This window comes from Phasianus colchicus, chromosome Z (assembly GCF_987193195.1).
Source record: "Phasianus colchicus chromosome Z, bPhaCol1.hap1.1, whole genome shotgun sequence".
NCBI classification, from domain to species: Eukaryota; Metazoa; Chordata; class Aves; order Galliformes; family Phasianidae; genus Phasianus; species Phasianus colchicus.
The window spans coordinates 35,350,237-35,364,617 of NC_143476.1; the positions used below are offsets into that span (position 1 = coordinate 35,350,237).

Genomic DNA, 14,381 nt, shown 5'->3' on the forward strand with positions numbered 1-14,381 from the left:
TATGAATCACTGTCGTTCAGAACTGGGAGAAAAAGTGAGAGGTGGTGGAAAATAAAGGATTCTGGGAAACAAATCACTTGAAAAACAAGCAAACAAACAAACAAACTATGCTTTCTTCTGTGAGCATCGCTGTACCTCTGGCTTTTTGCCCCTTCATTCACATTGTCTCCACAATAAAAAGCCTTGGCTGAGCAATGGCTCTTGCCCAAAGTTAGCCCAAAGGCTAACTTTATTCATAATGTTTACCAGAGAACCAATGTAAGTTGTGAAGTTAAAATTATAACAAAACATAGAGCTATAGAATTATTAAGGTTGGAAAAGACCCTTAGGAGCATCTATTCTAACCATTAGCTGACCCTCACCATGTGTCCCTCAGTGCCATACCTCTATGGTTCTTGAACAACTCCTGGGACTCTCCCTGCTGACTCCACCACCTCCCTGGGCAGCCTGGGTGCCTGACTACTCTTCCAAAGAAGAAATTTTTCCTAACATTCAAACTGACCCTCCACTGGTGCAACTTGAGGCACTGCTACCCAGGAGCAGAGGTCAACCCCCTCCACACCACAACCTCCTTCTAAGGACTTGTAGACAGCAATAAAGTCTCCCTGGAGCCTCGCCCAGACCACACAACCCTAGTTCCCTCAGCCGCTCCCCATCACAGCCCCAGGTCCTTCACAGCTTCACTGCCCTCTGAATGCACTCCAGAGTTTCCACGACTTTCATGGGCCCAAAACACAGTGCTCGAGGTGTGACCTCACCAGCACCACACGTGCTGGAGCTTTCTGCCCATAGGATTGAGCTTCAGCAAAGTTCTGCTTGTGCCTAACAGAATATAGTGTCGTGCTGATAGCGCAATTTTTTTTTTTTTCTTTTTTCATTTCGTGTTTGTTCAAGCAGTAAAGAGAGGCCACAGCCTGCAATCATTCAGCCTAAATACATGCGCCTTTTTTTTTTTTTTTTTTTTTTTTTTTTTCCGTGCAGTTGTAGGCACAAAGTGATGGAGTCTGTGAGTCTGTGCAAAAGGCAACTTTGTCAATGGCACACCTCAGCTAGCCGCGGTTGGGAGTAATCGGCAGAACGAAGGCTTAAGGCGGCACCGCGGGAAGGTGCGTGGGCAGCAGGGGAGCTCAGGGGGCACAGCGGACCGGCGCGGGGCGATGCACTCCTGCGCTGCGCTGGGGCGGCCGCTGCCCCCACGCACTGCGGCCCCGCCGGGCTGTGCGGGGCGGACCCTGCGCAGGGCGGGCACCGCGGCTTCGACAGCGGAGAGAGGAACGCGCGGCGCGGCCCGTCAGGGGCACCCGGGTAGCGCCCAGAGCCTGGCGAAGGACTGCGCAGCTTCGGCACTGAGCGGGGTAACGCTTCGCCACTCCTCGGGCACCGCTGGGGGATCTCCATCCGCCCTCCGCCTCCCCTCTCGCTCCTTGCACTCTTTCGGCTCCCGCCCGCTCCTTACACTCTTTCGGATCGTTTAATCCCACCCTCACGGCCCGGGAGGGAGGGAGCGGAGAGGGAGGGGAAACAAAAGAGGGATCTGGGGGAGCGAAGGGAGCAGCGAGAGGAGCGGGGCCGGACGGGAGGGGCAGCGCTGCCCGGGGGAGCGCACGGCAGGGGGGACGGGGCGCGGCCGGGCCTTGGGATGGTGCTTCTCCTGGGGAATGAGAATGGGAACGGGGGAAAACGGGAACCTGAAAAAAAGAGGCAGCTTCCTTCCTTTCTTCCTGCGATCGGTGCCGCCCTCAGCCTGAGAGCGGGCGGGTCTCGGCGCAGGGAGAGGTCCTGTCCGGCCCGCCCCGAGGGGGGTGCACCACTACTCCGGGGCGCTCCCGAGGGGCGGGGGGGAACCTCAGCAGTGCAGGGGCTGAAGTCACCGGCATGAGTCTGGGGAGGAAGCTGCAGCCCGGCTGGTGGTGCTGCACAACGTAACGTGGTACCCGCGTGAGGGAAGGTTCGTAGGCTTCTTGCATTCACGCTGCTGCTGAGAAAACCTCCTTGTATGCAGTGATGGGCTGCCATGAGGACGCAGCAGGTGAAGCAGGCGTGGGCAAGGGCATAAAGACTAGGAAAGCTGTACGTGTGAAATCTGCTGCTTTCGATACTACCCATATACCAGGCTGTTTCTCAGCTACTGCATTTATCCCATTTTTTTCCCCAGTGTCATCCAGAACCAGAACTCACACTCACTGCTCCTTACAGATGTGGGAGAGAAGGAGGAAACCTCCAAATCCCTCATGGTACAGAAAGGAAGCCGTGTCATTGACCCTAACAGGTAGCGCCCCAAGAGAAGTGCTGCTTATCAGTACAGCCAAACAATTCTGCTGGTCAGAATCAGAATGTTGCAGCTGCCACCTGGTACAGTTCTGCGGTTTTATTGTTACATAGACACGCAACAGGATTCCAACATTCCTAACAGGGAACGTGCAGCCTTAACAGCCAAGGCCTTTGATCACAAAAGCTATGTCCTATTTCCCTATTGCTGTGTTCCACTGTCTGCATTCTTAGTGAACAACAGCAAAGCTGTTCACTCTCTAAGCTGAACAGCCCATATGATACCCATTCCCTTTACCCTGCTGCATCCCTTGCCCTATAGATCGTGGGTTCTCAGGGCGCTGATCAAAGTGTGCCACATTTAGCAGCTGTTTTTTCAGTATCTACCTCGGATTACTTACCTGTGTGAGTTACCAGTACGATTAAACCATAACATGCCATCATGACATCCAAACCAGACAGATCTGTTACATATCTGGGAAAAATGGCCTCCCTCCTACCTTTTATATTCATAGGCTGAGGATCCATTACAGTGGAAGTTGTCTCTTGCTGTGTTTGTTTCAATATCTTGCAGTCAGCTCTTATTTTAGGAGAGCATTGTGACACAAAGCTGTAAAACATAAATGATCTGCAGCACCTCCAGTGAGGCAGAGTATTTGGCTTTGAGCTTTTGAGAGCAGACAGCAAAAGGCAATAGCTGATGTCATTATTAGCAGCACCTTTGTTTAATGCCACTTCTTTTTACCAAATAGGGATGCAAACTTGATAATAAAGCAGAAGTGAACGCAAATTAAAATCTGCTCCTCAGATTTTGGAGAGCTTCAGGCAGATCGCTGTGAATATATGCACCCATTTCTATACAGAACATTATCTAATTCTGTTACATTTGTGTGTGTGTGTTTACCTGAGCCATAGAAGAAAAAAAATTTAAAAAGTAGATTAAGAAAGGTACAGATTGCATAAACAATTCTAAAATCACATCAACCTTCACTGTCATCTTCTAAAAGATGGCTTTTCGCAAAGCTGCTTGTTTTGAATCTCTGTGTAGAGCTATTATTTCATAGAACTCTCTTCTCCAAGCTGCTTTTCACTCCCACTTGATCTTAACACTGACAGTACTGCTTGATAGCAGTGGAGGAAAACATCACTTTCCCGTGGCTTCGCACATGTGGGGAGCAGTCAGCTGAAAGCCAGCAGGGGCTGAGAATGTTACCCTTTGTCTCTGTGTGGAAAAGGAAGATAGAAGGAAGAGAGAAGACGAAGAAATAACTGCAGTTGAAATACATTCAGTTTACAGCCTGTTTTAATAGTGGCATCTTTTTACTTTATTAATTCAAGGAGAGTGGAGAAAGTGTCTTCCAGCTGCCACATCCACATATCTTGCTTGGTAGTTCAGTAGCTTCCAAACTGTGGTCTCTGGATTTCCAGGGATTCGTGAATGATTTGTTAACTGTAGTTTGAGGAGGAGAACAGGCCTACCTATCAGAATGCATTCAAGATGGAATTCTACAGTTTCTGGGGTTTCCTAACAGGTTTATGAACCACTGCTTTCTGAACAGGCTGTACAGGAAGGTGGTGGAGTCACCATCCCTTGAGGTTTGAGAACCATGGCGATGTGGCATCTGGGGACATGGGTTAGTGGGAATGGTTGGACTTGGTGATCTTAGAGGTCTTTTCCAATTTTAATGATTCTATGACTGTATGATTCTGTATATCTGTGTATTGTCATTCTTTTAGAAATGCTTAAATTCCAACTCCTTTGTCAGGAAAAGTTGAGGAATGGCAGGTGAAAACAGCCTGCTGCTCCTTTGATTTCTGCCTCTTACCGCATGTAACTGCCACAGGGCACCATGTCCAAATCTTCTTCACTTCCCCAGCCACCTCTCTTACAGTTCCAGCTATCACCAACCTGTTACACCATAGCAATATTATGCCTTTAGTACATAGATCATCAAACCTGAAAGAACTGAGAAATCATGTGCATCAGTGATAACCACGGTCCTTGCCATAGCCCTGAGCTTTTTCAGTGAAACTGTAACAAAACAACCTGGCTTATTTGACATCCATGGTGTCACAGGAAACAAGGGCCAACAGGTCCTTTAATGACTACCATAGCAAAAGGCTGCTTCATTATGAATTTGACTGTGTGCTCTAGTTGCCATGAGTGATTCTGGCCAACTATTGGCACCAGCTGGTTCTGGGTTTGCCTAGAAACAAAATAATGGCAGCTGCCATAAGCAGTGCTTGAAACAGAAGATGTGGGAGATGTATTTGCACATGCTAATTAAGTATAGTCTAAGAATAACCGCTGAGCTCTTCATTAATATTCTTCATTAATATTCGCATTAATATTCTACTGAATGTTTTTAGAATGTCAGAATGATTTTTCTTTCTGAGGGAGCCTAACTCCTACGGTTATATGTAAATGTAATGGTTAGATGTGCAAGCACTTGCCTTCTACATGATGCTGCTGTTTTCATTGTAAGCCCGAACACATTGTGGAAACATTATCTGGCATCTCACTTGCTCAAAATTGTCAGAAAACAGGAAAGGAATTGTTGTACCATGAATTGTAGATGAGAAAAGCTGGCCATCTGGTCCAACTGTACTCATCACGGTGGAAACCTCACTGTACAGAACAGTGAGCTGGCAACATGCATGTATGAAACAGAAGGATATTTCTGTGTCTCCTAACAACTTTGTGATGCTTGAATTAGTTTCCCTCAGGCTCCAGCAGGACTGGTGCACTACCACCACCACTTTCGGAGCAAAACTCTTGTCTCCTCCAGAGGAAGTCAGTCTGGACAGAGACCTGGTCCTGAGGCTGCAGCTTGGCTGTACAAAGCCAAGTTGGAGGGCAGTGGTGCTTTTCTGCTCCAGGTTTAAACTTGTAATGCTACTGCAGGAAGAACAAAAAGTCAAACTTACAGTTTGGTATGAACACATTTGCTGACACCACTGATGCTCTTTGCTGTCACAGCATGCCTTCTCAGGACTTTCTCCAAGAGCCCATCTCTGTTTCACACAGTGAAGACCCTATGGCCTCTGTGCCTCCTTATGGATGAGGCAGTGGAAGATGGAGATGCCTCTCTTGAGTCAGCAGTCCAGGAGCCTCCTAGAATCTCACAGCGATGACACGTGAGAGGCTTTGCTCCAGGAATACTTGCCCTCAAAACACCTCTCTGCAGAGGAATTGGGAGCAGACAGAAAATCAGCTTTAAAGCTCTAGCACAGGTGACAGTATTCTGCATCCCAGAGAGGAAGTTATGTATTTTTCTGCTCTTCCTCAGTGTATGCAGAGGTAACTTTATCCTAATCAGTGCAACTCAGCCAGGTAATTAGAAGCTCATGAAGACAGAGGTGTGGATTTGGATGTGGTCCAGGTGTTCCCAGAGGGAATCTGCACCAAGATCTAAGTAAAGAAAAAAGACAAAGCTTTGTATTGTACCCACACGGCTTCCAAGCATGTCTAAACAATTGCTCAGTTCTATGTAGAGCTTTTGTAGAAATGGTCTCCACTGCTAGTTATTAGGTGGCTGCAAAGTAGTTATTATCCATGATTCATGCAGTTGCCTTTTAAAATACTATAAAATTCAACTCTGATTCATTCTTTTCACCTTTAACTTCAGAGTCAGAAATGGTGATTAAATACTTAGGAGAGAACAGAATCTCCAAAATGGGGGAAAAACAGATGCTACATTACCAACAGCTTCTGAAAACAGAATAGCTTCAGCAGGGCCAGAAGTATCCTGATGGCTTGAAAACAGCCTAGTGAGAAGCTCTGCTCTCAAGTTCTGCTTGTAAGAACAAATTTTATCTCTGTAAAAGCAAGAGCTCTTGGTTCACAGTGCTAACAGACATACAGTGGAGAGGTGGCAAATGTCCCCCATCTTTCCCAGAATTCTCATAATGGTTTTGGCTGGAAAAGACCCCTAAGATCACCAAGTGCAACCATCAGTGCACCCCCACCATGCCCACTGACCTGTGTCCCTCAGAGCCACATGCATGCATTTCTAGAATACCTCCAGAGACAGTGACTATGGAACCTCCCCTAATACAGCCGTTGCTAGGCTCTGTGGTTCTTCTGCTACTCAGAAAAAGCAGCCTTTTTCTCTGGCAGTGAGCTAGCATTCAGCACGGCAGCCAGGCTAAGCCAGAAACGCTGGCCAACGTGCAGTGTGCCCAATTTTGAGCTCCCAAATTGCCGGGGACAGCACGGTGCTGTGAGCGCGGAGCCCCGCAGGGGGGGAGCAGCGGCGGACGGCCGCAGCCGGGACCCGGCTGATACTGCCCGGGCTGCGGGAGTCGGGAGGCTGTGATTCCTGCAGAGAGGCTGTGATTCCTGCAGTGAGGCTGTGATTCCTGCAGAGAGGCTGTGATTCCTGCAGTGAGGCTGTGATTCCTGCAGAGAGGCTGTGATTCCTGCAGAGAGGCTGTGATTCCTGCAGTGAGGCTGTGATTCCTGCAGAGAGGCTGTGATTCCTGCAGTGAGGCTGTGATTCCTGCAGCGAGGCTGTGATTCCTGCAGAGAGGCTGTGATTCCTGCAGAGAGGCTGTGATTCCTGCAGTGAGGCTGTGCCCCAGCGTCGGCCTTTCCAGTGCTGTACCAAAGACGTGGTTCCCACTTCTCACCAGTCAGCACTTTGGTGAGGGTTATTAATACTTGAATGCATAACCTGGGACTTGCAGAGCTTGCTGTGGCCTCACTGTGCTTGCAGCTCAGAACTCCATCATAGCCAGCTGCAGATGAAAGTTGGTTTCTTACTACCTGGGGACTAACCTACCTTCTAGCTCTTCCTCATCTTCTTGTATTTTCCCATTGTTTTCCTCACTTTCACACCAGGAGAGTGATTCAATCACAGCACCAACAGTGCAGCTCACATCATAAGAAGGCTCATAAGTATACCATTGTGAGTTGGGAGTTGTAGAATGATTGCACATTTGTGTGTTCCCATTTGTGTGTTTGTGACTGGTTCACAGAAAATGAGAAGAGGGAAAGCTCTGGGTTTTGAACGAATGAGTGCGTTCAGATGTGAGATCTTTACATCTGATGAATTTAAGGTCTTTGTAGTGTGAATCTCAGTGGCTTCAACCTGGTAGTTGAAATGCAGCCATCACCTTCAAAGCCTTTACAAGGTCACTGATGCAATAGCGTCTGTGAAACAAGGTTGTGCAATAAGGAAAAAAATAATAAAAGAAAGCTATGGGAACACAGTGCAGATTCTCATGCATCAATGTGCCAATTTGTTATCTCTATTTACACAAAATCTTTGAAATCTTGTATTTTTATGAGTCATTAGAGTAACACAACACTGGTGTCACAGGTCTATCCAAGACTGTTTGAGCTGTCACAGCATGAAGGATGTGTTCTCCAAGAAAGATTTGGAGCAACTCTCATATATTTTCCATTAATCATAGTAAAAGACCCTTCATACAAGATCATCATATTGCCATAGGGAAATAGGAAGCAGTTCTCATAATAGTAAATGTAGTAAATCTGTGATAGAGTAGTGAAGGCAGTTCTGAAATAGTCCCAGATTTAGACCCTGCTCACTGTTTTCTCTGAGTCATTTCTCGTAAGTGGCTCTTCTGATACACAGAATGAAACACTGTGGCACTGGTTGCTTCCCATCCATACAACATTCCTTAGGATGCTTCAAGCAACAGTGCAGAGAAGGAAAAAGGGCCAGGAACAACATTCTCTGGTTAGAACTTAGTGAAGACAGGAGGTTAAAAATGGGAGAAATTCTCCACTGATTTGGTCAGATGGAGGACATGAATAGCTCAGTTCAGAAGGAAAGGGAATAGCAAGTAGAAAGGAAAGTCAAACAGTAGGTTATAAAGGGAAATTGCTGCCATGAAAGAATTTACATAAACAGCCAACATGCCCTAGTTTGGCAAAGCTACCAACAAGAATTAGGTGTCCATAGCAGCTCAGGGAAGCAGAACAGGAAAGCTGGATACGGCAAAATCTCATTTCTGTGAAGGTGAGTGCTGGCTTAGAGCATGTGTATACGTGTATATAAATATATAGAAATGTCTGAGATTAAAATTAAAGGCATAACCTCTTACATTATAAATATGAGCAAATGGCTCAATTGTATCTTGCTGATTCCACCACTGCTGTGTATTTCACAGGGTCTGGAGAGAGAGATCTGATAGGGAGACACATTACACCTAGTGTACACATGCCTCTAGTGAAGTGAAGTGGTGTTTTTGCTATCTTGCTTCACACTCTCTGGAGTAAAGTATAAACACATGCAGGCTTTTGGAAGTGTGTAAGCAACAGAAGGGAAGCATGTGTCACTCCACATAGGTAGAAGTTTGTCTTTCAAATATGTGCTAGGCAACAATACCAGAGATCTGGCTTTGGTTCTTGGCCACAACCCAAATATTATGTCACTGTGGCCAAATAGCTGCATCTCTGCTACTAACAGAAATTCCTGTGTTTTTAACAGAAAAAAAGATTTATTTCTCCACACTTCCGCATTCATGTTGCTTGTTTGTTTTGTATTTCAAGTACAGTAACAAACACAGTAAAATCTTATCTCAGCTAACTCAGATCAGAACTTCTATGTGCTGAAAAGGCATTAACAGCATTCAGCTCATCTTCCTTCATGGTCCTGTGACAGTGATGTCCCCATTGCAGTGGACCACTCAGCAGCCTTCTCTTTTGGCTTACTTGGTGCCTACTTTCAGCTTCCATTTCCTCAAATCATGGTCTTCCCATTCCAATAGTTCCTGTTTCACTAACAATCATTCTTCTTCCTCTCCAGGTGTGGACAAACTTTGGCAGCCACCAACACAATGGTATCTTGAGACCCAGAGAAGATGCAGTGGAAGTGAAGGAGGGAGGGCACTGGGTGCCCTGAGGTAGGAGTGCCCTCTTGCAGCAGCTATGTTACACTATGCCTGGCAGCAATACGGGAGGTGGTGCCGCTGGTCCAGTCCTTTCATCCACCTTCTCACTCTGACTGTGTTGACATTTGGTGTGCTGGCTCCTTTGATTTGCCACCGACTCCTCTACTCTTATTTTTATTTGCGGCGCTGGCACCTGAATCCCATGAGCCAGGAGTTCTTGAGTCAGAACCAGCAGGAGGGTCAGGCTGCCCTCCATTATTTTGAGAAGCTGCAGATACCAAATATCTCCAAGGCCTCCAACAGTGAAACCTTTCGGCCCCTGCTACTGGTCACTATTATCACTGTGCAGAGGCGGGATGATTTCCACTATGTCTTGCAGGTGGCATCCCGTTTCCACCACCTGCTCCAGCAATGTGGGACAAATTGCCAGAGCCACCGTGTCCTCATCTGTAACGTGGAGCCTGACCCCAGTCGTCATCAAGATGTCAAGTTGCTGAGCAGCTTCTTTCCTATGGTCAGTCGTGACAAAGCTAGGGAGGACCCTGACCCGAGAGTGAACCACTTTGAGAAGGAGAAGCAGGACTATGTCTTCTGCCTTGAGCAGTCACTCTTGGCATATAACCCAGAATATGTCCTGGTAGTGGAAGATGATGCTGTGCCAGAGGAAGAGATATTCCCTGTCTTGCAGCACCTCTTCTTAGCCCGATTCTCCAAACCATACCTCAGAGATGCGCTCTACTTCAAACTTTACCATCCTGAGAGGCTTCAGCAGTATGTCAATCCTGAGCCCATGCGAATCCTCGAGTGGCTGGGTTTGGGAATGTTTCTGGGGCCTGTGCTGAACTGTGTGTACTCCTGGGCAGCTGGGCGCCCGAGCCTGAATTGGCCCATCATCTTGTTCTTTGCTGCCTACAGCATGGCACTGTCAGAGCTGGTGGGACGGCATTACTTGCTGGAGCTGCGCCGGCTGGCCCCTGTGCTGTATAATGTTGTGCCAGTCACAGAGTGCTGCACACCTGCCATGCTGTTCTCTGCTTCTTCTGCCCATCGTGCCTTAGGTTATTTGAAGGGACTGCAGTGTCGCCAGGGTTTTGCTAAAGACATTGCCCTCTACTCACTGCTGCGCACGAAGGGGGAGAATGCCTACGTGGTGGAACCCAACCTGGTCCGGCATGTGGGGATGTATTCCAGCCTTCGGCTACACGAGAACCCGAAACTGCTGTGATGTCTTCATGCCTTTCTAGACACAAAGCCCTGAAAACCTGGTCACTGAGCTGAGACACCGCAATCTCAAATGCTGAACACCCCGTCACTTGCACCAAACATCCACTGCCTCCAAGTGGACAGAGAACAACTCTTGAAAAACAAGTTTCTCAAGAAATGAAGCTTATGTACATGCAGACCCTAGTATATATTTTGAATTAATCACTATACAGCATGTATGGCTTGGACTAGATGATCTTAGTGGTCTTTCCAACTTTAATGATTGTATCATGCTATATGAGGGGGAAGTGGAGGCTTTCAGATTAGGGTGTGGGTCATCTACTCTCCTTCACCATGATCAAGGAAAAGGTCTCACACCATTATGAACAGCTGTACTGCCTACTCTCCTTTGCATTCATTACAGAATTCTCTGCCTAGGGAACAAGCAATGCTGGACAAAGTGAATGCGTCTAATTTAAGCTAGTGAGGAAAAATGGCTCTTCTTTGCCCATCCTCACTAAGGTCTGATGTCTGACCTTTCTATTTCAAAGTTGTGGTTCTGAGCATATCTTTCAAAAGCAGCATAGATATAATGAGAACTTTCCTGAAAAATCATGTAGGTTCTGCAAATTTTACTAAGAATTTCAGTATTTCTTACTCTCTCTCCTTCCAGTCTGTACCTATACCCTTTCCTATCCTTTTCTGTAGAGCAGAGGTCATTGGAAACTTGTCTCTGCTGCTTTATTAAAGGTCAGCTCAGAAGGTAGGAAAAGGAAAGCAGAATAACAGCCACTGGTGCTACACAGCCACATCACAAATGCACAATTTCATAGATACATTTCCAGAAATTATAAACAGTACATAATTACTACCATGTTGGTTGGTATCACCACTAGTTGTAGAGGATCTAGGTTGTTAAGAGCCTTTATCAGTTGCTGATTGGACTTAGACATTCAACAGGAATTTACCTTGACTTCCTATCAGCACAGAAGCAAAGGGAAGATTACATCAGGTACTGCCACAGTGTGGGATCCTTATTTCATTTTGGAACTGTAATTTACAGCTCTGTCAAAGTGGTCCACTCACTGCTCCTGGCAGCAAGCAAAGTAGCTGTAAGAAACGAAGCTAGCTGTTCATATGAAGAAGCAACACATCAAAGTGCCACTCCTCTGTTGATCCATTAACTTAACCTGTTCTGTTTGTCAGGCATTTGGGATAGGTACTTTGTACTTTAGCTGTGAGCACAGTTAAATATAAAACCATGGGGATAACAGAGATACCATATAATATCAAGACAGTCACCAAAACGTAACTGAAAAAAAGCTCTCTTGGACTTCAGTGGGCTTTGAATCAAGTTCACTTTTATGTGGTGTTTGGTTAAGCAATACTTGAAACCAGTTTCCTAACTTCAGAATTAACCAAGCACAGCATTTTCATTGAGTTTTGGTTGGGGAGGGTTGTTTATTCCTTTATTCTTGCCAAAGGGAGAACTCTACTTTGAATTTTTCTTTTTTCAGTCTCTACCAGGTTATTTAAGCCTTCAGCTTTTAACAAGTTTGGTTGTAGGTGGAAAAGGTATAAAAATCCTGAGAGGTGAATCATTCGCAGACCTCCAGCTGTGTTGTGTCCATAGTGGGTAGTGAATACACGGTACATGTGCTTAACATAGGTTAGCCAATTAGAAATGGCTTCACAGCTTGGGGCAGTGCAGGCTCAGACAGATGAACTTTGCTCGCTTAGTAGATCAGCTAGGACACTTTGATATCTTCTTTGGAAATCAGATGTGAATAATGCTTGCTTGTGGATTTCATGTCATTCCAAAGGCCAAACACTTCTTCTGCTAGAAGACACAGAAAAGATTGCACAGGCAGAACTCTTAAGTTCATTCTTAGCTGCTGAAAACCCCAAAGATATCAAAATGGCCACACAGAACCACCAGTGGCAGGTGGGCAAGCCTATTCTTGGGCTTTTTGATAACAAGGTAAGATGGCAGGATGTGAGTGTCACTTTCTATTTATTCCACTAAGTGCCTGCACCTGCAAGTACAACATGTTTGTTTATGCTTCTTCAGCTATGAATGTTTCAGTGTGGTATGCTTTCTCTTCACTCTTTTTTTTCAGCTTTGTACTGTACAAATCCAGAACAACATCCTGTTATTTTCATGGGGCTCCTCTCACTCTTGCAAAGAAAATCTCACTGTAAAGTACAATGTGGATATTAGGACATTTTTTTTTCTCCAAAAGAGTGATTAGGTGCTGGAACAGGCAGCCAAGAGTGTTGGTCAAGTCACTGTCCCTGGAGGTGTTCAAGAAACATTTAGATGTTGTACTGAGGACGTGGTTTAGTGGGAAATATTGGTGATAGATTGATAAACATTGGTGATAGATTGATAAATCTTGGAGGTCTTCCAACCTTCATGATTCTATGGTTCTATAATTCTATAATAAGTGGGATAGAGAAAGAAAAAATGAAAGAAGGAAAAGGAATTAAGAAACTTTAGATAAGAATGCAACCAATGGAATCAATAAATATTTTGATGTGGGAAACTATGTATCAGTTTGTCTCCATGTTATTTTCTTTTTATTTTGCCCTGCATTATTCAATCTGTTGTTCTAGTAGACAGTAATTTGACTAAGCTTCGTACTTGAAAACTGAGAACATGAACTTCAGGCATCCCTCTAAAACTAGAAAGCCATTTACAGAGCAACAGCCAAGAGAGTTTGGCTGGGAGAAAACAGCAAACAGCATTTGGAGGGGCAACAACTTCAACCTGCCAGTGAAAGAGTTCCTGATAAGCCACTTAAGTGCCCTATTCACCTTTACAATGGAGGTGGTTCTTTCACTGAGCCAGCTGGGAGCTATTCCCCAGTTATTGGGTACTTAGTGCCCATCACAATGTTGTGACATCACAGACAAGCATATATTCTGTGTTTTGGAACTCTGAAAATTACTTTTTTTTTTTTTTTTAAATTTGTGCTACATGTTGTAAAAGAAATGACAATTTGGAGAACCATACTTCATATTTGGAGGAAAAACAAAACCACAACAACAACAAAACAAACACAAAAAGGAGGTTACAGTTAATTCCAAATTTCTGCAGGATTTTATTCCATAGTTTGGGCTACAAGTGCATTTTCAAACACCGAAGTCTTTTACTTCTCTTCTGCATAAGGAGAGCGCAGCTGAGTTGTCATATTTTAGGCTATGTAAGAACAAGCATCATCTCCTTGAAACACAGCCTTGAGGTTGTTCTGACTCACATTCAAAAAATCAGACCAACCATTTTTGAGGTAATATGGTTTTTTTTTAGATATTGGTTCATTCTCAGTAGTACAGGGCTATTTTTCAATGCAGCAATTATTGCTTGCACTGGAGGATTCCTGCTTCATGGGACAGACAGCAGGACTCAAAATTCAGGGAAAGTTATTAAATTAAACAAAAAACTACCTCTGCTTCCAAAGCATATCCAACATAAGTAGATAAGCATGATTCCTGCAAAAAACAAAGCATAAATTGATAGGACTCTATTAGAATAGAAGCCCAAGAGGTTTTTTAACCAGGACAGGTATCACTATCTTAATGAGAAAGTATTGCATTTGAAGAGAGAAGACAAAAGACTTTCTCAGTCGTGATGAGCTGCAACTGGCCAGACTGGTTATTTCAACAGCAATTTGTCTGGACACGGGGTGCTTCTGTTTAAAATATAGGATTTTTCTTTTTTTTTCTTTTTTTTTTCTTTTCTTTTCTTTTTTTTTTTTTTTCCTGGAGATATTTACAAGCAAGCTTTCTTAAAAATAAATAAATAAAAAAACAGCATTTGTATCAAAACTGTTATCTCTTTTGTCTTTATGTCATTATTAGTGGTTAGTTTTCCTGACTGGCAGATCCATCTCCTTCATTACTAAATTTGACTGAAGATACTTCTCTGATTACTTTTTTCATCTGCATGAACTTACTACTTGCCACTGAATCCTCGGATAGTACAGGTTTAGAAAGGGACTCTGAAGGTCTCCACACCAGCTTAAGATGTAAGATCCAAATACACCAGA

At 44.9% G+C, this 14,381-nt stretch overlaps 1 protein-coding gene and 1 long non-coding RNA gene across 5 annotated transcripts; one reads left to right on the forward strand and one right to left on the reverse strand.

Moving 5' to 3' along the window:
• The first annotated feature begins 705 nt into the window (after window positions 1–705).
• Window positions 706–13,210, forward strand: PGAP4 (post-GPI attachment to proteins GalNAc transferase 4). 4 transcript variants are annotated; one of them, XM_090132415.1, is made up of 3 exons: window positions 1,125–1,355; window positions 2,156–2,269; window positions 9,045–13,210. In XM_090132415.1, the coding sequence occupies exon 3, from the start codon at window positions 9,167–9,169 to the stop codon at window positions 10,352–10,354; it is 1,188 nt and encodes a 395-aa protein (XP_089988541.1). In that variant the 5' UTR covers window positions 1,125–1,355; window positions 2,156–2,269; window positions 9,045–9,166; the 3' UTR covers window positions 10,355–13,210. The 4 variants fall into 4 exon arrangements, with proteins under 4 accessions (XP_031466273.1, XP_089988541.1, XP_031466271.1 ...); XM_031610413.2 differs by lacking the exons at window positions 1,125–1,355; window positions 2,156–2,269 and adding an exon at window positions 706–1,106; XM_031610411.2 differs by lacking the exon at window positions 2,156–2,269.
• LOC116240103 (uncharacterized) lies at window positions 3,530–5,338 on the reverse strand. The gene is made up of 3 exons (XR_004169233.2): window positions 5,197–5,338; window positions 4,095–4,177; window positions 3,530–3,718 (listed from the first exon to the last, which is right to left on the reverse strand). It is a non-coding gene; the product is annotated as an uncharacterized LOC116240103 (long non-coding RNA).
• Window positions 13,211–14,381: the final 1,171 nt, after the last annotated feature.

Bases quoted from the DNA above. Each gene is read 5' to 3' on its own strand.
- PGAP4 (XM_031610413.2), top strand. From the start codon at position 9,167: ATGTTACACTATGCCTGGCAGCAATACGGGAGGTGGTGCCGCTGGTCC.